Raw genomic sequence first — 24,399 nt, forward strand, 5'->3', positions numbered from 1 at the left:
TGGGCTCAGCTCCAATCGGTAGGATTCACCTTTTTGCGGGAGCGTGGACTTATGGAAAACAGTCAAGAGTTTGTTTTTTTTTCAATTGATGTATTCAGTTGTGAAAGCACATTTATGTACAACCTAGACTGGGTGGAAACGTTCCGTCCTCCCTCTGTAGTGCCCTTCACAAAAGGGCACCAGAGACCATCTAGGGCCCTACTAGATTACAGAGTCCGTCCATTACCTCTCCATTAGGAGTTACAGTGGCGAGGAATATATGGCCCCATTGTCTGTGAGTGGAATCGATAAGAAGGTTTTATTGCCCGTGAAATGTGATAGTATCGATCTTGAGGTCACATCCACGACCGCTGTGGTATGATCGATACCCGCGAATGACCTTGGAAGACATGCCCGACGTCAAGAAAAGGACCGAGTCTTGAACCGAGGGCCACTTCTATCACAACAACGAGTGGGCAGAGATGCATTTACATACCTCTAACAATTCACGTATGTCAGTAATTGCACACCCACCCACCTACCCACACACACACACACACACATCTCATCTTCATAATAATTACATGCCCCGCTGTGCTTTCTCTTCGCACTCCTCTCCTCCTGCGGTAATTGATTTGAGCTCTGATGGCTTCTATGAATACGCATTTGCATACTGTACGTCGTACATATCCCTCTGTCTTTCTCTCTCTCTCTCTCCCTCCCACTCTTCTAAATTCCCCCTAAAAGCCCTCTGTACAGTGTTGATTCATAATAATGGATCACAGTCTCCCCCCCCTCGGCCTCGCACTAATGTCCTAATGTAGATTTTAGCGGGCGGGACAGTAAGTGAAATACTCGCGCACGAGTCAAGGTTACCTGTTCCGCCCGATTCCCGCCGCTTCGTCTGATTTCCAATGGAGATTTTTTCCCCCTCTTCCATTTATCCGGCCAAGAAAATGGATCTCTCAGAGTTATTGCTCCGGGCTGCGCTCCTAGCCATTACCTCCCTTGACTTGCCCCCCCCCCCCCCCCCCGTAGAAGCCATTACGGATCGGCGACGTTTCTCTGATTGAGCAGAAAGAACTCGGTAGACGCCGCGCCTTCCGGTCGCGGTGTGCCGAGCATCCTGATTTCAAATAAAATGAACTTGTTTGAAATGCAGCCCCTCGCGAGTCTCTCGGTGTACGTCGGGATCTGCTGCTTTAGAGCCGAAATGATGTGAAATCTAAGACACTTCTATGTCTCACTTAAATGCCTTCCGAGAAACATTTCTCTCCAAGAGGTAAGACGTTCCCGTCTTCTAAAGTGGATTGAAAACTACCTGAACTCCCCTGTTTGTTTTTTTTTTGTTTCACAATTTTTCTGCCTCCTGCATTTTGGTCCATTTCCGCCTCGTTTTCGTTGGTGCCGTTGCTTTTTATGTGCATGCGTCATGCCCATTGCTTTGTGTTATGTCTTATTTATTATTGCGTGATGTACAGAATGCTTACTTGTGAAGTGGGTGTATTGCTCTGCCATCTGGATGCCATATGTTCCATGCCTCCTCATGAAATGCCCTTGAGTGGTGTTGTGCAAAGCTGCAGAGAGACATGGGATGGTGGGAAAGTGTGTTCTGTCGTGCGTTCCGTTCTCACCGTAAAACATCCCATTCATATTCTGTCATGCTTGATGTGTCTGCAGCCTTGCTTCAATTGTGTGCTCTCAAAAATCAGACACATCTTCGGGTAAATGATGCCTTCACTAATCTCTCTCTATCTCTCTCTGTCTCTCTCTCCCCTCCTCTCCCAGTTGATCAGAGCATGTTTGAGAACTCCGTTGCCCAGCAGCAGAGTCCCCAGAGCTCCAGGCCGGGCCAGCCCTCGGCCCGACGCGCCCCGGGATCGGCTAACCCCAACCTGGGCATGGGCTCTATCGACTCCCCGTCCTCTGGAGGCCAGCAGAGGCTGAAAAACGCCATTAACCTGGGCAAGGCTGTCGGGGCAAAGGTCAGCGCTACAACAGAGCATAACATTCTGCATTGATTTAAGGTCACATATTACCCTTGTATACCCTCAGTTCATACAAAAGTGCCTACATAACTATACTTCTTTTTCTTCTTTCTTTCTTTCTTTCAGGTGAACGATCTGTTAAGAAGGAAGGAGCCCAGCCACCTTGGAGACATCGGGGTCACCGAGGTCAACAAGAACGTCGGAGCTGTGTGGAGCTCCATGGACCAACTCAACCAGACTACTGCCAACAGGTACACACACACACACACACACACACACACACGTAGGTCTTACTATACTTGGGAGGACCTTCAGTTGACGACGTTCCCGCACCCTTAACCTGACCTCCACACGCCTAACCTAAACTTAACCCTGATTCTAACTTTTTCTCTAATCCTAAAATAGCCCCGTGCAGTGAGGACAAAGTGAGGACAAAATGACCTCACTTTGTAAACATGTCCTCACTCTGAAGGTCTAAATCTTTTCAAAGGGTGCAACGGCCTCCAAAACATTTGGATTGAGACCATGTGCAACTCCAGCTATTTTAAAATTAGTACATATCGATTTATTTGAGGGACTGTGGGAAAGATCAAGGATACAGTGCAATTTCCTCTCAGGGATCAATAAAGCACTATCCCATCCTATCCTAGTCTATCCTGTTCTGTCCTATACACTGACACATGCAGGAACACACAATCACAGAGAGTAGCATGACCTTCAAGCACATGTATCAACCCAGATAGACACAGTACCTGGAAGACCATTGGACCAAAACATGGTTTAACTTACTCATGACTAATTACAGTTAAGGCTAAAAATAGTAAAAGAAAATGAACAGTGCTTTGGCTTGGAAGATGTATAAACAAGAAATGCTCTTTAGAAAAAGGGCTGAACTCTGTGGCAACAGAAGGATAAAAAATATTAAATCCAAGGTGACTCTCCTGAAAATATGAAAAGCCCTTTATTTATTTGGCCGTTGCATATTGCAAGGTTAAAGCTGCACAAGGCAAGATATTTATGGTGTAGATTTGCCCTATTAGCACACAATAAATTCTGATGTCAAGTACGGGTCAATGACGGGAAAATGACAAATAGAAACTGAAGAGTGAAATCTTAACCAGCAGGGAAAGCTGGATTCACCAACGTTAGATCTTTTCCTCTCTCGTCTCTTTGGTTTCCATTGGTATAAAGCATCACATAGCATGCTGTGTGCAGTTTACTGACATCATGTTAAATGATGTCTGGGTATTGAATAATCATTTCAAATAGTTCCCTCTTACTACTATTTGGGGCCACCAACTTGCAAAATTGGATAGTGCAGCTTTAGAAACACAGCAACGCATTGCGGCAATAATTATTATGACTAATCTAATAGAAGAAAGGATTTTTTTACTTTTTGGAGTCGTCGGACTGCAGCGTCATGTATCTGTAGTACCTCATTATGGAACGCCAAGGTCATCATAAATAGTTAAACATGATTCATATCCGCTCCCAAACTAATTAGCAGGCTTCTGACCTGAAAGTCGGAGAGTTTGAGTCCCCATACTCTCTCAGACTCTCTGATGAAATGAATGTGTGTATGAGGCTACTGTATATATGTGATTGTATATCTAGGAGGGATATGTGAAAAAACTTCCAGTTCCCTTGTGTAAATTCCAGAACTTTCCAAGACTGCACACTCAACACAATGATATAGATACTGACTGACATTATCTCAATGTAGGCAAAAAAAAAATTGATATTACCAGCTCTGAAAAAAATTCTGTCTATCACTGTGTATTAACCGCTGGGTCAAAAAATGTGAATAATTCAAGAGGATTTTTTTTTTTTTTCCCAAAATGTGAAGGTTTTAAATGAATGATGACACATAAAAGACTGGCTTGTTAGACTGCCGAAATTGAATAAGACAGGTTTTTCAGTCTGAACTCCTCACCTCTCTCACACAGCCAAAATGCAATCGCCTTTTAATTACGTCTGTCTGTTCATTACTTACACACACATGCACACACACACACACACACACAGTATTTATCCCAGGTTGCTTCTGTGTGTCTGCGCCTGGCGAGTCGTTCTGCTCCACAGGTCCATTGATCTGTTGTCTCTCTGACTGAACATCAGTCAAGTGAAAGTCATTTTTCACCGGCTCTTCTCCCATTTGTCTCTATTTACTGGACTGTGAACTGATTTTGTTTAATTTAGCAGGGATGATCTGGAGTTTCAGTGGTGTGTATATATATATATATATATCTGCTTATGTGCTTTTGTATGTGTGGAGTCTGCTCTCTACTGCAATCAAGTAGTGTTACGTAGCTGCACACAAGGTACCGAGCTGTGTTGACTCGCTCACTGTCAATACTCATAATAAGAGTAAAGAACAGCCTTGATGGTATTATGTTTGCAAACACATGGACACTGAAAAGATTTCTTCCACACAGTGCACATACTTGAGAATAAACAAGTGCTAACTGCTAACAGTCGCTAAGCAAAGGCCTGCTATGGTAATGTTACACTCTCAGCAAAGGGTCAAAGGAGGACGCAATGTTAGTGTGGCACATAGAATATTTATATGTAATTGCCCACTTAAATGTGTTATTTTATATGTATGCACTTTATCTTGCATGTTTACAGACACCCCCCATTCAATTTCAAGCATTTCTATTTTGAGTATAAAAGGCACGAGATCACCTGCGGGTATATAAGCAGTGGGCTTGCGCTGCGTTCTTCAGTTGGCAGTTAACACCTGAACCAGTAAAGCCACTGAAGACCAGGCTTTCTATTTAGTGTACCGTTATGCATTGTAGCATGTGTAGTTTGTTAGTAGTATTTGCGCTAGCTTGGTATCCTAAACGGGGACGAGTTGGCACTAACTTGCCGTTTATGATGAATGGTTGTTGTCAAAACATGTCAGATGTAACGTTCGCCTGACTCCACTGATACAGATGTATGTGTAGGATGTAATGTAATGTTGAGTGTTTTGTAGTTTTTATTTTCTTTGTTTTATTTGTTTTCTCCTAACGGTTATTCGTTTTCTTTCTTTAATAGAATGTAGACGGTTAGAGCCAGAGCCCGAACAGCTGAGTAGCAGCGCTGTAGTTTACCGTTGCCAAGGCAACCAGGCAACTCACGTGTTGTAATACTATGTATGTAAACAAAGAGGATGAATGAGAGAGATTATATCGTTAATGTAATGGTTGTGTGACTGAAGGTATAAGGGAATAAGATAATTGTTTTATACTGGCAATGATAAGAATTGTAGATAATAGAATGATATAGAATGAGCACTTTCAATACCCTTATATGGAATTGATCATTTTTAATAGACTACTTTTATATATAACAGCCTATTTTATGTTTATTGTGATTCTATTAGCCTATTGATTTTAAATGGAAATATCTAGTGAATGCATGGTCATTACCGTATTTTGAAATGTTGAGATTTTGATATAATACTGTGATTTTGATATTATATTGTTATTGTTTTACATTGTCATTCGTATTGTTCCAACTAAGCTTAGTTGGCAGTTAACACCTGAACCAGTAAAGCCACTGAAGACCAGCCGACTCACAGTTTTTCATTTATTCTTTCAGAATAAATAATTTCTAAAATATGTCACCCCTTGAGTCAGCTTGCACTCTATGGGCGTAACATTAGCTCATGTTAATGTTCAAGGATTTAAAGCAGTGATTCTCAACTTTTTTCGTATGAAGGACCCCTAATTTAGTCCCATTTGATGAGATGTTGTCACTCTGACCCAAATCTGAGAATATTTTTATTGTTAGATATGTTTTTGTCCAGAACTCCATGACTATCTGTACTGTAGGTAGAGAGAAAACAGTGAAATTATGATCAAAACAGTCATTCTTCTACATTCTCTAATTGTGTTAACTTGATGAATGAAATAATGGTGAAGTTTAATAATTCATTTGCTGTGGACCCCCTGGGACCCCCTCAAGGACCCCTGGTGGTCCCCGGACCCCACGTTGAGAACCACTGATTTAAAGCATTAAGCAGAAATCCAGCAAACATTATGGAAAGCTAAATCAAACCGTCTCATGTTGTAAAATTACCCAATTCCCCTTATCAGAAACCTGGGAACTTGAGGTGAATCTCCTACTACAGTAGCTTCCACATGCTGTTTGAATTGTAGATAAACGTGAAATGGGAAAATCAGTCTTCCAATGCAGCTGTGGGGAAAAGTGGTTTCATCAGGAGCATCAGCTGGTCTATAAAGGTTACTATCAGACACGCCAGTTCCACAAGGACCTAATGAAAATCCTACAGGCCCTGAGACACAGCAGCACATGGAGAGAGAAAGCTAGAAAAGATGTTAACTAGCAAGGTTATGTGTGCTCTTTCTATTCTCACATAGCACAGGCATGCTTACTGAACTAAATAGTTGTTTGTGTTTTCGTGCGTGTCTGGCAGCTGCAGTGAAAGATCATGCAGCGGTAATAACAAGTCCCTCTTTATCACTATGGCGATAAGAATATAGTTACCATGGTAATTTGCTGTCACTCTGGGGAACAGATTGAGAAATGAGTTTATGTTTTTGCAAACACTTTTTCGCTCAATGTCCACAAAAAAATAAGTCATTACGATAACAGCTTTGTGTCTCCTTCTGTCTCTCTCTCTGTGTCTGTCTCACTCTCTCGCTCTCCTCCTTGCTCTCTCTCTCTCCTCTCCTCCAGCCACATCTCCTCCTTCGACTCCTTCCCTCGGCTGGACCCGCCCCCCCCGACGGGGAAGAAGCGGCTGCCGCGGGCGCTCAAGACCACCCAGGACATGATGATCTCCTCCGACCCCGTGGTGGCCTCGCCGGAGACCCCCGCCCCCGCCGACTCCTCCTTCCCCTCCTTCCCCTCCTCCCCGGAGAAGACGCCCCTCATCGGCGAGGAGGAGCCGGCGAGCGGCGAGAAGGAGGAAGCGGGAGAGAAAACCGCGGGGACGACGGAGGGGCCCGAGAAGAATCCCGCGGAGACGACCGGGAGCAACGGGAAGGCGGACGGAGGGGAAGAAGAAGAAGACGACGACGTGGAGGAGGAGAGGAGGACGGAGGGAGACGTCCAGCTCCAGCTCTCCGTCCCGGACCTGATCCACAAAGACCCGCCGCCGCCGGAGCCCCGAGCCAAGCCCCGCGAGGCCTGGCAGAAGGCCTCCGGGCCGGACTCCAGGCTGGCCTCCACCCCCTGCCCCGGGAAAAGCCCCTACCGCATCAGCCTGGGCGAGGAGGCGCTGCTGGAGAATGGCGCCCCCTGCAGGAGGGGCGCCGGGGTGAGCGCCGAGGAGGCGGAGCCGCACCCGGACTTGCTGTCGTTCGAGTAGCGAGTAGAGAGCCGGGAACCGGGGCGAAACGCCGGTTCGGTATATTTCAGAACAAAGAAAAGGACTTTGGTTTAACTTTTTCCTCTCATTTCCGCTCAAGGGGCCTTCGAGGTGCCTGTCATGTTAATTCAAACGCACCGCAATAAGTAGATCAAATATTAATAACCGATTTTGGAATATTTAATTTGCCCGGCTCTGCGGCAGAGCAGAGGCTGAGTTGGTTACGCCCTGATGAACCCTCAGGGTTTCTCTTTCTGTCTTTCTGTAGAGGTTCTGCCCCCACCTTGGCTGAAGCGTTTTGACACATCTGTGTATTTTTAGGCTGTTATTGAGTGGAGCTGACAAAAACAATCTGCTGGTAAGAAACACTTGTTGGAAGCAGGGCAGGGGCCGGATCTGTGAGCTTTTATCCAGGCAGCTTTGTAGATGTGTGGACGAGGACAAAAAGGGGTTTGTCCCTGGTCAAGCCTCTCTCAGACGGCTGATCTGAGGTCAGTGGCATGCTACCAGCTCTTTCTTAACGATCTGAAAAACGAAGCTGGAGGATGCTTGATAAATACCGACAAGGAAAATGAGTCATTGTCATCTCAGCACATTGACAGCAGATTTACTGAAAACATACAGCTATATTTTTATTGTAATGTATTTTCCATTTGAGGCTCTTATAACAGGCTTATAACTTGTCATGACTCTTCTGATAAAGCAATCACTGCCAGATAATGTAATTATTTGTAAAATTTAATTTACAAATTATTAAATTTCTAAATGGGTTGAAAATGTCATAAATCCTGTTAATGTAATGAATTATCGGCTAATAACGTCTTCAGAGTGATATTGTAATCATTTTTTGCTGATATTACTGCACAACCAGAAATGATTATATTTATTATATTGTAACATTTTTTGATTATTACAATACCCGTTTGAAGATGCTATTGCGTAATCCAGCCTTTCATTTCATTAAAAGCTTTTTATTACATTTTCAAGGTATGTAGAGGGACATTATATGATATTTTCATCATGCTATCACATTTTATGACAGTTGTTACATAGTTGGTGGCTACAATGAAGCTAATTGAACACTGCAACTATCATGAGCTATTATCCGCTGCAGTATAAGTCACTTTGAGTATATTTATAATAACTTTGTTACCAGAATTTTCATCAGTGTAATCATATTTTCACGCCGGTGCCCTACGCCGGCCGTGACCGGATCAATTCCTCACGGAAATTTCTTTTCCAAAGGGAACGCAGACTCGGAGAAGGGAGGAGAGGGAGAGGCTGAACGAATGCGGACGTGTTATAGATGGCACGGTCGGGGGGGCGCTTCACTTTCAGTTCAGTCTGCACAAAATGGAAAGTGGAGTCACTGTTCATTGCCGGTGATATTTCCCCCCCCTCGGTGTGGAACTTTCCTGAAAAGCAATCGCTAAGAGTTGACGAGTAAACACAGGCTAACACGGTGCTGGGATCCCAGGTCAGTTACATGAAGCTTTTTCTGGGGGCGGGAAACATAAAGCGGGCTGAACTGAAAGTGAATCATCCCCCCCCCCCCCAACTGTGATAGACGGGACGCACGGGGGGATCTGGCGAAAAGTTGTGTTTTGAGCAAAGGAGAGGAAGGATAACGAGCCGCCGACAGAAAGAGATGAAGGAGGTGTATTTTATTCACGCATATCATTAAGTGACAGACCAAAGCGGAGGTGATCAGAGGACGGAGGGATGGCGAACAGGTTGTTTTTAACATTTCGAAAAGTTTATCACCTGTGCTTTTTTAAGATTTAAACCAGCAGTCTATGTGAAAAGAGAAGCAATAATAATGTAATACATAAATCCTTTTATGCCTTTATAACTGCACACACTTCACCTGCAATATACCTGATGGAAAAGTGAATACCAAAGTCAATACATTTCATGTGTTATAAGAATAATTCAACAGTAGTCGCAGGATGTCTTTGATGACGGCCTTTTTTTTTTTTTTTAAAGCTTGGTGTTATGGACGCTCTGGTAGTTGTAGAAAATCATTGTTTTGGTAGATGTTGATAGGTATTTAATTGGGTATCTATACTGTATATCTGCACAACTGGATAAAGATTGCCTTTAGAGATGTTTGAAATGCTGCAACACACACACACACACACACACTAACCTCAACCACTAACCCTAAAAATACCCCTTACTCCTGTGTGGTCCTCCACAAGTGACCCCTCTATTCTTGTGGGGATGTGGTAAAAAATTCTCTCTCTCTCTCACACACACACACTCGCACACATACACACACACAGAGATACAGAGCCAGCTGTAGCTGTGCTCAGGTCTTGTCCAGCAGAATGAAGGGAATGCGGAGCAGGACTCTCCTAAAGAAAGGAGGCTTTGTCTCCTTCCTTTCTCTCTCTCTGTCTCTCTTTCCGTGTCTCTCTCTCTCTCGTTCTTTCTTTCGGATATTGCCCGTGTCCTGCAAAAACCCCCCTGTTTTTTCCAACTATAACTGACAGCTGACATTGTCCCCCCACGAGGCAAACCGTTGAAAACACGTGGTTAAAAGAAGTGCAGTGGAAAAACATTTTCTTTCCTCTTGTTCTGGAAAAGAATCGCGTTAAAGCGACCGGAGAGAGAGAGGAAATTGAACGGAGGGATCACAACACTCACTTTGACTGTCAATCATACTATTTTTAACGTTTCGGTCACGTTTTTTAACATGACTATTAAAGTTGAGACATTTTTCTTCTGGGAGACGGCAAGGTTTTTTTTCCGGGACACGGGCGATAAGCCGGTCTGTCCGTCGGCACGGAAACGACCGCTGCACACCTGGATGAGGCTTTGACCTCGCCGAACACAACCAGACACACACACACACACACACACACACACACACACACACACACACACACACGCCATCAGACACTGACAATAGCTGCCTTTATCGCTGCTGCTCTCTATCAGACAATCTCTAACCCCATACGTCGCTTAACCACTAAACTGCAGTCATTTTATGGATAATGAAGGAGCAGTGCTGTACATTTTTTTTTTTTTATGGAAATATTCTATCGCTCTTTTTTACAATGTCTGTGAATATGAAATTTGGGTTCTGGCTCTAACGAATGAATGAAGGAAAAGAAAGTGATTTATTTTGATATACGGTCATAGAATCTAGCAATTATGTTTTAGATAGCTGTCGGAATTTGATGAAATAATCTAGTATTTTCTATGTTGTTTTTTTGTGGTTGCTGAAGCCGGTCGATGTCATTTCAGTGATTTTGATGGATGAAGGCACATGAAGGACGTAAACCTGGGACTTTCTCTAATTATCTATGACATCTTTATACTATAGCAGCTCTATTATTAATTGAAATCACTGTAATTTTCTATGTAATGAAAAAACACTACAAAAATCAAATTGATTCAAATAGTTTATCGCATTTTGATTTGACTTTTTTAATTGTTTTTTTTCCTGATATATGTTTTTTTTTTTAAGTGGGGATGTATTAACTCCTGTAACTACTGTAAACTTTAAAGAATCTGGAAATAGACCCGATCATGACTTCTTGTGTTTTGTGTCTCTCCGTGTGAAAGATGACTCTGTTTCTATTTTCTTCTTCTCTGCTTGTTTTCCCCAAAACAGAAGAGCCTCTTCATTCATTCCGCTCATATCCTGTCTTTTATGTCTCTCTTTCTTTTTTTTCTCGTCTCATTCCTGCGACGATGGCAACCGGCCGTCCCGCTCCGGGCCTGCCCCGTAAACTTCCTGTTTTGACGCGGTCGGGGCGGGGGGGGGCTGGGGGGCTCGTGTTTGTCTGAATCCACTTCGGAGAAACCAAAACCCAGAGAAAGAGAGAGAGAGACGGTACTGGGCGGGAATCCAGGAGCCCGAACCCCCCCCTGCTTTATGATGTTTAATTCATCTGACTCTGTTGTCCCGACACAGAAATCCTGCTTTCCCCCCCCCCTTTCTTCTCTGCGTCCCGATGTGTCGCCGCCTCCGGGACGCACCCAGCGTGGTAGACGACGGCTTTATTTACCTCCGTTCCAAATCACAGCTGTAAACAACCAATCAGCTAGGACACACAGGCCTTGTCGCCGATTAATAATTCAAAACGCGATGCATTTATTCAGTATTTTTTTCCTCCTTTCTTTCTCGCAAAGGAATCTAGGCCTCCATGCATAATCGAGTGTCTCGGATGGCTGGCCCGGGCTGCCGCTCTTTCCCGACCAGGCTTTGTTTGGAAGGAGGAGAGACGTGGAAGTGTCCTCACAGAGGTCCTCATAAATGTCTCCATCTCCGAACCGTGAACGGGATTCAAAGCTTCGTTCCAAAAGTTTTGAAAGTTTTCCGGGAGACGATTCCCGCTAGTTAGTAAAACTCCACAAAATTTGGTTATGCGGCGTTAATCACGGCCTAAAAAAAAAAGCGAAATTGGATACACGGAGGGGCGCGAATACATTTTCATAACGGTATATTTGTATGCGTACCAGGCAGAGAGAGAGAGAGAGAGAGAGAGAGAGATCTGAAAAAGGAAAATTAGCACGGGCCTCGGAGCGATCGGAGCCGGCGCAAAATGAGCTCTTGCTTTGGAGAACGGCGTGAAAATGAATAATTAGATATTCTGGGTGATCGTAAAAAAGACGGCGACACACTGAGCGGGAGGTCATTGCCGAGGCGGGTAATATGTATGCAATGTATATTTAATCCGTTCTATTATTTGAAAAAAAACGGCAGCCGGGGCACATATCGCATTTACCTCCCCTCTCCTTTCCGAACGGAGACGGGGATTAGTGAAGGCTGCTCGTCCAGGCGGAACGCTGTGATTTGCCAGACGAAAGGGGGGGGGGGGGGGGGTGAATGTCAATCTGATAAAAAAAATAAAAATAAAAAAAAGACGACAGGAACAGCGGGATTACGGGGCGAACGTGCCGCCGTCTTGGTTCTGAAACATCGAGCGCTCTTTTCTGCGCGGGTGAGGAAGTGTGATGCGAGACACGAAGAGAAGAAGAAACGGAAAAGAAAAAGATAAAAAAAAAAAAAAACCTCTCCCCGTGACCTTCTCACAGTCTGTCTCCGCTTCCCGGTTTTTAAAAACACTCCGCACAGTTAAAGGTTAAACTTGAAACTCGAATATGAGATTTCTGAAACCAGTCTTCGAGGGATGACGCCATGTTCTGGTGGTTTAAAAGAGAAACAAAACCCAAAACCCCAAACTCCAAATGTCATGCTAATCTTTGGTCACCTTCTATAGAGTACAACAGGTGGTGACATCACCTGGCACCAAAGATCAGCCAATAGCAGATGGGCATTTCTGTAGCATGCTTTTTACCATTAGATGTCGGACTTTACACAGATTTGGGTTTGGGGTTTTGTTACTCTTTGCAACGGGGGCGATATAATTAAAGGTCAAAATCTGGGGTACGACTGTTTTTAGATATGGCTTCCAAATACATTTCTGGCAATTTTGTTTGATCTTTGCTCTCCATTATTATGATAAACACCACAGTACAAAATCACATTTGGACTCACTTGATACCCATGTGTGTAAATCCTGACATTTGGAATAAACTGTCAAATTTAACTCATGGTTGTCTTGTAGCCATAGTCTACCGGGGAATTATCTCAGGTTGTTAGATTGTCGTGGTAAATAAAGTTATCCAGTTCCATTGTGTGTCAATGGGCTAAGAAGCTAGGTGCACCCTCAAGACCAAAAGCAATGTCCACACACAAATATACATATAAGGACTTTATAAAAGTCATTAAGACTTTATGCTGAGTACGAAATATTAGGTTTCCCTTTCCAAGGTTTAGCTGCACCCATTTTTCTCCAGTAGTTTCAATGGTAAAAAGTCCTTCTCTAACCTCTCGTTTATCTGCAACCCCGGTTTTTACCTGGAGTCACCTCATGGAATGGAAAGAGCCTAATGTTAAAAAAAACTTTTTTTGTTTTTGGTGACATCTTTGGTCATTTCATCGCTCTTTTCTTTGTCTGTTCAGCCATGGTGGCTATCACTGCTCATGCTAACTACCCAGTTCTTCTTCTTCTGTTTATTCCAAACAAACTGGAAAACACATCACTTCCTGTGCACCGGAGGATTTTCCCCAGCAAAGAGCCACCAGACACCGGCTGTTTAGAACAGACAATATAAAAGCTTTCATCAATTGGATATAGGTTGAATCACTATTGTGTTGTAGCAATCAGCGATAGAGTAGCAAACCTGACATGTATATACATGAAAATGTCAAGGATTATTACTTTCATAATCCTACTGTTTTGTACATGCAGTGTATTTTCCTGGGTACAAACATTTCCTTTTGTTCCCATGCCTCGCTCTTTCTGATCCTCTTGACCTGCAGATTGTTCAGCTGCAGCTTCTCATCCCATGGGGAACACACCACACATCAAACACACACGCACACACACACACACACACACACTTCCTCTTCAGACTCATGGTAATTGGGCAGTCGGGAGTCAAATCAATGAAAGAGGCTATTAATTAGAGTTGAGCTTAATTAATAGGCTTTGAATGAGTCTAAAAGCCAGTGTCAGTGTAACGGCTTTAAAAGCTGCCTCCCTCTCTCCTTACACACAGTTCAGCCTCACTGACTGACAGATTTAAGGTTCTGGCAGGATGGATGCAAGGTGGTGAGAAGTGGTGAGCTGAAGGGTTTGGACATGGTATAATGATAGAAGTGAAGAACAGGTATTATATATGTTTACAACATGTTTTGTGCAATATAAATAATCAATTCTTTAGTGTTCAGTAAAAATAGCCCAAAATTCATTCTTTCCTCGCTGCACATACACAAAAATGAAAACATAACAGCACTGCAACTATATTTCATTTTACTGAGTTATACCAAGATGGTTTTAGTCTCATTTTTATTTTATGTCAATTTCACACCTAGTTTTTGTCTTAGTTTTAGTTTACAATAATAACCTTGATCCAAACCAACTGGACCAATGAGAGTAAATTTCACATTTTTCTTATTTCATATTTCATATTGTTGCGCACTGCAACCTTGGGTAGGTATATTGCTGTGTTTGTTGATGCGGTGCTATAATATAAATATTACATCTCATATAACATCACCATCAGCAACACAATAAACATTCACATGACTGGGATCGCCGGTGTCCACTATGTCACTAAATGAGATGCACTTGATGTAATTGCATTAGCATTAACACTGTGATGTCAGTACAACAAGCATCCTGTGGTCGGGTCTGTGTTCAGTCTCACCCTTGAGCCGATTACAAAAACATGAGCTGTGTCCAGTGTCTGAATGTGTTACTGTGTGTCAGTTATAATGTAGCCAATGAAGAGAAGTCAGCCAAAGCCCAAGCACCTAAGACTCCTGCATCCACTCTGACTTGTACATAGAAACAGGCAGAAGTGGGAAAAGGCGCTGACTGAGTTCTCAGACTCCTCCTGATTTGTGATCATATTTTTGATGAGTTTTCATTCTTGCTTTTGCCAGTAAATCCACACACATCCCCCCCCCCCCCCCCCCCCCCCACACACACACACACACACACACACACACAAACACACCTCCACCTCCACTCCTATCCAAGGTTGTCATCCACTGTTTCCCTCTCTGCAGGCTGCTCGCTGACTCTCGGCTCGCAGCCGGCACACCCTGACCTCCAGGAGAAGCTGCCTGTCTGCCAAAGCATTAGTCACTGCCAGCTGGCAGGATAGAGTTCTTATCAGGCTTATTGATCATTGTGAGGAAAGTTTATGGCTCTGTGTGTGTGTGTGTGAGAGAGAGTGAGAGAGAGCTTAACCTGAGAGGAAACCAGAGGCTCTGTCAACCCAATCAATCCAACACTACAGAGCCTCGAGACAGCTCCAGCCACACAGTTATGCCCACATCAAATTATTCAAGGTGCTACGTGTAGCATTTTACCATCAATAAATCATTATCAGTTTGAGACATTATTATAATCACTGTAAACAAACAAGACCATCACTTACAAGATTGACAGCCTCTGCCTGCTTCTACAATGTATTTTACATTGTGTGCCATCAGGTTGGATTGGGCAGGAAATTTGCTGGATTGCTTATTCACCCACTGGCCCATCGGTCTCCAGACCAAACATGTGGCAAGAGGATTGGCACCAAAATCATCTCTGTCTCTCTGGTAGATAGCTCTGTCCGGTGTGCATGCTAACGCTCTGTTATGCAACACTAGGCAACTAGTATTATCCAAAGTATGAAGATCAACCTTTTAGTAATCCAAAGTTGGTATTGATTTTATTCTATTGCCTGTAGATTCATAATTTCTGAAAACAAAATCTCAATCTTCATCAGTGAACTCCATCACAAATCAACAGCACAAAAACTTAAGCTGTCTGGCTAAAAATGGCTATGCTCATTTCCTGTGTAAACAAAACAGTTACACACAAAGTGCTGCAGGAAGAGAGATATTCTGCCATTGAAAGTGAATTATTTTTGTCAAATTGAGTCTGTTTTTCCAATCTGCTAAACAAGCCTGGCAGGTTTAGATGCATGTCATTAAAATGAACTCACCATCCAGCATAACATACTTAATAACATAACATACTTAATATGCTGTACGTGTTATCATGCACACCGGACAGAGCTATCTACCAGAGACACAGAAATCACTTCCAACATGTTTAACCTCTTTAGTAAAGCCAAAGACAGAATCTTTAACCAAAGAACAGGAAGCAACGAGAGTCATGGGGAAACACTAGCATTACCAATACCACTGGTGTGAGATAGACCAGTGATTCTCAACCTTTTTCATATCAAGAACCCCTAATTTAGTCCACATCTAATGAGATTTTGTCTCTCGAACCCAAATCTGAGAATATTTTTATTGTTAGATATGATTTTGTCCAGAATTCCATGACTATCTGTATTGTAGGTAGAGAGATAACAGAGAAACTATGATCAAAACAGTCATTCTTCTACATTCTCTAATTGTGTTAACTTCTTGTAAATGAAATAATGGTGAAGTTTAACAATTCATCAGTTTGCTGGGGACCCACTGGAACCCCCTCAAGGACCCCTGGTGGTCCCCGGACCCCACGTTGAGAGCCACTGAGCTAGACCATGATTTATCACAATTAATTTGACAATTATATATTGATCTTGGAAAATGCGACACGTAGCACCTAACCTGCATGTGGGCAGATTGATTTGTCTCAGCGCATGTATTTTTATTCCTGTGTGTTCATCCTTTCTTCCCCTCCTTCACCTCAGATGCAGCAGGAGTGCGGAGCCTCTTAGGTCTTCCTCCCTCGGCGGTTGCCTTTCTGCTCCTGCTCTCCACACCTCCACACCTCCCCCTCCCCCTCCCCCCCCCCGCTGCCTCTCTGGGGGCCGACGTCTGAGACGGTAATTGCCCCCGTCTCTCAGAGCCCTGCCATGCTGACAAGCGCTCCAGCATGCCCGACTGGTTTTTTCTCTCTCTTTCTGGTGCACATCTGAGTGAACGAAAGCGAAGATGTGAGAGTCTGTGAGAGTTTTTTTTTTTTTTTTTACACCGTCTCCTCCTCATTCACCCATCTATCCATTCATGTCTACCTCCTTCCATCCATCCTTCCAGCTTTCATCCAGGGGAGGCAAAGTAAAAGCCTCTTACACAGGCTGGGAGAGGTAACACAGACAGACACACACCGGCTGTTAACCGGGCAGTGGCAGCAGGTCGGTCTGTGGAGTCTAACAGGCCACAGGGGGTTCGCTGTGAAAAAAAAAAATCTCCATCGTAACAAGTCGTTAAATGTAGCGTAGAGCTTTAAAATCGGAGTGAAACAACTGCCAATGAAGTGAGACCAATGTTTCCGATGCAAACCACCTTGTTTCAAGGCTCATTTGGACTCAAGTGTCACTTTCCTGATACTAGCTGAGTGATCTTATTCTGTCTTGTTATACTGACGATAGAGCCTTTCCACAGCAGCCATTTTGACGTGTCACAGCAGGGTAAACACAGGTGTAACTAATAACATTAATGATGGTTCCATTCCATTCAGGTGCTCCAGCAGACCCGTCGCCAGGGCTCAGTCTTAAGGGGGGCATATGAACTGCATGAGGGGGCACAATTATGACTAAATATTTTTGATAATCCGATATGCTATTGTATTCGTGCAGCACTGACGCATACTAACTATACTGAGGTCGCATACTGACCAGATTGGTCTCAGATAGATTTAATATGTCCCGATGTATTAGGCCTAAAATTATTATTATTCATTCATAAAAATGACATGGAAGACTAAGAAGTCTACCAGATCTGAGACTGAAGTCCTACTATTAGAAATAAGTCAACCAAAGCATATAATCTTTAATATAATTCAATAGTGGAATCAAAGGCCCTGCTAAAGCCAAGGAATGGGGAAAAATAACTCTGTGCGTTCCCTTGCGATAATCAACTATAGTATTCCTATACATTTTAGATGAACACTAAATAAATATCACAACAAAGCTATAATTCCCTATATGAATATTATAGTGATACTACAGAAGATAAAAAATACCATGATAAGGTCACTATAAACTCACTATTGAATATCTCAGACACTCCAAGTCCCTATTGGAGTATTATAGGAATATTATAGGACTTGCTCTATAATGTATTTCCCCCAATACAATCTAACCTTGCCTTTGTCTTATCTGAGTGTTTGTCAAATAACCCAGCAATTATTCGTGTTTTTTGTTTTGTCTTTGTATTGAGCGCACTTATAGGCTACTATGTAACCCACATGGATACTTGTGAGAGTTTATGTGGGTCTGGTAAAATAAATGACGCACTACCTTCTTTTGAAAAAGCCATCAGTGCTCCCTTGTTATTTTTTCTTAAACCATCAACAGCAAATACAACCAGCCTAAAGATACCACCACACCAGTCCTCATAATTTAAAGCAGTCAATTACACAGAGGTCATGTTAGGCACAAAGCACTAGACAACACATTAAATGTAACACCAGAAATGCAGAGCAGCCCACATCTCTCCAATTGAAAAAGCACCACGGCGGATGCTGATAGGACGCTTACAGGCTACTATCATGTCGTCATCATTTAAAGCAGTCAACACAGGGATATGCAAAGCACCAAACACAACACTTAACTAGAACATCAGAAGTGCAAAGCAGCCGACCACTCTTTAAAAAAAAAAAACTGACAGACACACACACACACACAATCTGAACTTACTCTGAATGGAGCTCTCTCGTTCTCCCTCTGTCTCGGTAAAGTTGAAGGCGGCGTTTCACTCGGAAGGCCGCTGAGCACCGCCACTCCCTCAACGACTGCTCCCACAACTCGAGGATCCCCAGGACCATCTGCTCCTTCTCTCTCTCCACCAGGTCACAGTCCTGAAAGACACAGAACACAGCACAGAAACACTCAAGTTAGAGCAAATATCTTTCTGGGCCCATAAAAGAGGCCAACTGAACAGAATCTAACTCAAACAATTCCAAATTAAACAACTGAACAGAACAAACTGACCTAACAAAATGACACACTGGGGGAACATATATGTCAAAGATGCTCTATACACACAAGATGACGCATTACAAGCTGCGCCAGTGGTATGAAATGGTATACCCCCCCCCCCCATCCCCCTACCTCGTTTGGAAGTCGCGTGATGTTATCGGTAGAGGTAAGTGGGCTTACAAGTAAATGTCAGAATTTATCTATCTGATATCAACCCAGTACAAGATCATATCAGTCTAATAATATTCTCTTTTTTCCCCTCCAAAAACAGTTAAATAATAACAATAATAGTATTATTAAGCAAAGAAACACAAGTTTGATTTCAGTTTTAACTTTTAATTCATGGTTTCACGTATAAGTCCCTTTAAATTTCTGTTTATCCAGTTGGAAAGCGTCAGCAGCACTGCAGAGAAACCAGACCCGACGGGAGATATGATGATGTTGCTGAGATATGAGAGTGTGTTGCTGAGACAGAGACAGGGCTCCAACAAAGTGAATTTTCTCCTGATTTGTCTGAAAAATGCCATTTGAGTGTCAGAATGTTCGGAAGATATGTGGCTTGTGAAAAATGGGTCCAATATTTACTTCGGTGACTATGGGGCGAAAGAATCGGTCATGATCTGTGCTCACGTTCACTTCTCCCATTGGAGTGAATAGACTCAGGACCTGCCGCTCGTCTCCTAAGTACGGCAAGCCCCGAGGGGAAAAACACAAGTTGGCACATGACGCAAAACTATACAACCTATACAATATACTGTAACAGTAGTGTGAATTCGGTTATGTTACGTAACATTAGCATCCTTAATTTGAAAGAGATGGAGGTAAGTGTTGTGGGACATTCTCAAATTTTATATTCCTCAACATTGCAGTTGTTCCAGTTCTGCGGTCTTGGCCCAGATGTTGCGGTTAAAAGTATCAAGTTCCTGCCATGGAAAAAGAGAAAGTGATGCCGCTGTCAGTGGCGGTTCATTAAGATCTTATGGATAAACTGACGCCTCTGGTTACTGGTGTTACTGGTGTCAAATAAACTGAAAATACAGGCAGTGGTAGCCGCCATACAGGTCTGAAGTAAACGTTACTATGGTTACACACATTATTTCCAGCCATCGTGAGATCGGAGGAGTGGAGTGACTCCTGTTACCCGTACACAGTCTAGTTTTACTTCAGTCTGCTCCAGTATGTACCATCCTCTCATTCATAAATTCGGTTGTCAGTCACGACCAAATTCTAATAGTGTGTACGTTTAGTGACCTTCAGTTATAAAAGCGGCTGGCCAGACAGAGGTGAGTAGACGGCTAAATAGACGGCAGCCGGCTATAGCTGACACCACTCCAACAGCACCGGTAACTCAAAGAAATTACAATTAGAACGATGGAACCAACTGAACTGGAACAGAGTTGCAATATAAACCATATCATGTTCACTAAAATGTGCACACTACAAATCACAAAGCTAATAAAGTTGAGTATGCTATATGAAACAAAAAGCCATGTGGAGAGTCATGTATTTGTTTGCTTGTGTGTAGGTGCATTGTGACTGTAAAAAGTGCAAAACGTAATGACTGAATGAAACAAAAGTAAATGTACCAAGGTGAGTGGAGTGTAGGAGTGTTCACCGTCAAAGTGTGGCGGTAGATGCGGCCATCACAAGCCATTATATACAATATCCCATGATGCAACTTGGCGGGACCCATGTTTCACCAAGCTCCTCCCCAGTTTCAAATTTGAACGCGTCTTACAGACAAATCTATAGCAAACAGCTCTTATTCAGTAAATGAATGCCGACATTTTGACCTAGTATGTAGTAGTATGTATATATAGTGTGTGTCCTGCATTGCTTAGCAACAAAAGCAGTAGTGATTTGTGTGTGAAAGGGTACAAGCCAGCATTATCTCTGTTTAACATATTGTATTTATCATGTTATCTCATTAATGCAATACAAGTTAAAATAATCAGGGTTCACGCAGTCAGCTGATGTAGGCATAGGCTACTTTTTAAGGTCTAAGACGATTTCATAATGGCAAATGCCGGTACAGCCAATGTGTAGAAAATGGAACTGATGGAAGCTTTTATACTGTATCAAACCAGGTAAACCGGACCCGGCCCAGCTCGCAACCACATCAAGTACTTTACACTGTCAGATAAATGCATTCAATAAGTAACACCACCACAAACAAAAGAGAAAAATACATATACACTGGATATTCAGTGTGACCAAACCATTTCTGCATTTCCAAGACGAAACATACCTCATCTAAGCCAGCCAAGATGTTATGGATCGTTCTTCCAGCTCCTCCTGTGGGCTGTGGAAGATCTTCACCAGCTTATCAGGCTCCTGGTCCAGTTTCCCAAAGAACGTTGACTGCAGTGGAACCGTAGTGATCCGCATGAACTCAGCATTTATCTGCAAAGACATAACTAGCTGCCATCAGAACAATGAACAAGGCGGTGCACAGCAGGTAGAAGACCAGGTGCCTACAGAAGCTAACTGAACCATACGTCTACTTCTAACAGACGTTAAGATATTTTTACTATCTGTATTAATACAGACAGTAAATCATTTCTCACTCCTTGATGACAACTGCAATACAACCTGAACAGCCTGATCTAGGACCTGTATTATATCAAAACCACTTGAACCACCTCCAAAATAATACCAACTGTTACAGACACACACACTGCCCAAAGAGCCTTTGCCACAACGACCAAACTTTGAAACTGCATTCAAAATAATGCTACTCAGCATTAGGTATTAACTAGACCTACATATGTCTATAAAAGGACGTTAAATAAAAATATTTTGTTCATTCACAGTCGTTCTAGCCCCCTTCAGTTACTTGCAACTAAACTTACATAAACCCCACACCTGACTAGCTAGCTGCCGGGGATAGGCTGGCTAAAGCTAACATTTGTGCAAGTTAGCTGACGTTAGCTAGCTTCAGTGTCTGCCATGTGGGAAATAACAACAACACACCTATAAAATCCCACCTGTCACCTAGATCATTGGCATTTTCAGAGAATGGCTTTTCAACTAACTTACAAGTAACCTTAGCCTATAGTACGTTGACATTAGCTAATTAGCCACATGGGAACGTGATCAACTCAGTAATGTTAGATAGAATCGGTATTTGCCAGCAAGTATAGGCCTTCCAAAGCAATCTAGCAACAACATAATGCAATAAGGCCATTTGCAACTCATTTTTATCAAACTACTTCATGACATATTATGAAACATTGAAATCCTCACCTAAATGTAGCTGGCGATGTCCTGTTTGCCGCCTGTAATCTGTCAAACAGCCCTAGCACGCAGCCCAGGTTTCTGACATGCGCAGTGGGTGGTCTCCGGTGGCCAACTAAAATCTTTCTCATTAATCCAATTTTTTTTTTACTCTCATTACATGTCCAACCTGTTAAAATGTACATTTATCTAATATGTATGAATAGAAACATGTTATTTTTAAATAAAGCCAGCAGTTTTATAAACCGTTTTTTGAGCGTGTGCATCTTTGGAATCTTGCCAACTTTTCTCAATCAATTGGCTTTCACCTGCCTGCGGATGCACGTTCTTCTTTATGACGCAAATGGAACTCCAGTAATCCTATAAAACAGGCTGCTACAGCCACAGAAGCTCTATGTGGGTAAAGACGGTGAGCAGGTAACACGTAAAGAGAGAGCAGTCATAAGATAGAGATAGGAGACCAGATATACTATTAGATACACTACTATCTACTAGTGTATACACGACTAGATACATTCCAACTATTGGAGGCCTTCTGAAAGAGAAGGTTGTCTTGAAGACATGGAGAAGAAACAGCTCGATGAGGAGACAATGGATCCCATCGAGCTAGCCAGAAAATTAAAGGCGTGTGAGGCAGAGAAGGCGGGCCTCCGCCGAAATTACAAAGACCTGGCCTCCGAACATGAGGACCAAATCCATGAAAACATGGGTCTGCAGCATCAGCTGAAGGCGCTCAGAAGAGAGATGGCCAAATGTAGACGTGAGCAGCCGAAGGCTGACAAGGGCTACGAGTTCCTCCGCCGAGAGAACGAGGAGCTCCGTAGGAAACTGATGGACCAAACCATCAAACCCAAGGCCTGCGAGGATGTGGCCCTCCAGGATGAGAAGGAGTGGCCCAGCCTTCCCCAGCAAGGGAAGGCCTTTGGCAGATGTGAGCAGTCCATGGCAGGCAAGGAGAACGTGTGGGACCTCCGTGGCAAAGTTAAGGAGCAGGCCATGAAGCTTGAGGCGTGTGAGAAGGAGAATGCGGCCCTCCAGAAAGAACGGGAGCGCGCGAATAACCTTCAAGCAGAAGAGGAGATCCTCCGCCAAGAGAACGTGGAGCTCCGCACACTAGTACAGCAGCAGGCCGTGAAACTCAAGGCCTGCGAGGAGGACGTTATGGCTCTCAAGAAAGAGCAGGAACGGGCCAACAACCTGCAGGCGGAGAAAGAGGAGATCCTCCGCCGAGAGAGCCAGGAGCTCCGCACAGCAGCAAAGGAGCAGGCTGTGAAACTGGAGGGCTGCGTGAAGGAGATTACGTCCCTCCAGAAAGACAAGGAGGGGCTCAGAGAGCAGGCCACTCACCTTCAGGAGATCCTCCGCCGTGAGAACGAGGATCTCCGTCGGGAAATGAAGGAGTGGAAAGAGAAGCTCCAGATTGCCGATGAGCGGGAGAACGCTCATCGGCAGGAAATGGAGCAGATGAAAACGCTCCAGAAGGACCTGGCCTCGATCACCGAAAAGCTGACTGTTAAGCTTAAGGAACAGATCGAGGATAAGAAAGCCCTCCAACAAAAAATGCATCTCAATCACACCGTTGAGAAAGAGAAGGCTTTGAGCCACCGGGAGCAGACGATGAGGCTCCAGGAGGTGGAGAATCTGGTGAAGGCACTCCAGAAGGAAAACAAAGAGCTGAAAACGCTCCATGCTAAGGAGGCCCTGACCACCCAGAACCTCTCCACTGATCTCAAGGCAGAGAAGAAGATGGAGCAGCCGGCCGACAAGCAGGAAAAACCCAAGAAGGCTTCCATGATGAGAAGTTTCTTCAAGCTCTTTACTCGTCAGAGGAAGGAGAAAAAAAAGGAGAAAGAGAGGATGGAGTCAGCTTGAGTTTCTTCAAGCAGACTAAGGCTTCCATAATGAGAAGATTCATCAGCTCTTTACCCGTCAGGGCAAGGAGAAAAAAAAGGAGGAGAAGGTGGAGTCCACTTGAGTTGCTTCAAGCGGACTAAGGCTTCCATAATGAGAAGATTCATCAGCTCTTAACCCGTCAGGGCAAGGAGAAAAAAAAGGAGGAGAAGGTGGAGTCCACTTGAGTTGCTTCAAGCGGACTAAGGCTTCCATAATGAGAAGATTCATCAGCTCTTTACCCATCAGGGCAAGGAGAAAAAAAGGTTCTGAGGTTCTTGGCTTGAGTTGCTTCAAGCCAAGAACCTAAGCACACTGACATCTGTGCTCACTCCTTCTCCTCACACATCCTTACCCTACACTCTCTTCCAACCCACCGTCCACCACCCCCACCCCACCCCCACCCCCTTTACCTTCTATTTTCCCTTAATAAAAGATATCACCTTTGATATCTTAAAAATAATGCACCGCCTGTATTGTTTTCATTCTGTAAGTGGCTCTACAGCCAACATTGTATGCAGAGGATTT

The 24,399-nt window shown here is 43.6% G+C and overlaps 2 protein-coding genes across 2 annotated transcripts; both read left to right on the forward strand.

The window, feature by feature from the left end:
- Window positions 1-1,230: 1,230 nt before the first annotated feature.
- On the forward strand, window positions 1,231-10,825 carry LOC139643780 (uncharacterized protein C1orf226 homolog). The gene is made up of 4 exons (XM_071519046.1): window positions 1,231-1,261; window positions 1,768-1,964; window positions 2,094-2,218; window positions 6,657-10,825. Exons 1-4 carry the CDS (start codon window positions 1,231-1,233, stop codon window positions 7,288-7,290), a joined length of 987 nt encoding a protein of 328 aa, XP_071375147.1. The 3' UTR covers window positions 7,291-10,825.
- An 11,717-nt stretch (window positions 10,826-22,542) lies between these two features.
- On the forward strand, window positions 22,543-23,853 carry LOC139643777 (trichohyalin-like). Its single transcript, XM_071519042.1, has one exon. The coding sequence runs from the start codon at window positions 22,543-22,545 to the stop codon at window positions 23,851-23,853; it is 1,311 nt and encodes a 436-aa protein (XP_071375143.1).
- The last annotated feature ends 546 nt before the right edge of the window (window positions 23,854-24,399 follow it).

The sequence above is a fragment of the Centroberyx affinis genome, unplaced genomic scaffold (genome assembly GCF_046629955.1).
Source record: "Centroberyx affinis isolate AG114_WGS23_722 - 3 ecotype Tasmania unplaced genomic scaffold, CSIRO-AGI_Caff_v1 ptg000652l_1, whole genome shotgun sequence".
Lineage (NCBI taxonomy): Eukaryota > Metazoa > Chordata > Actinopteri > Beryciformes > Berycidae > Centroberyx > Centroberyx affinis.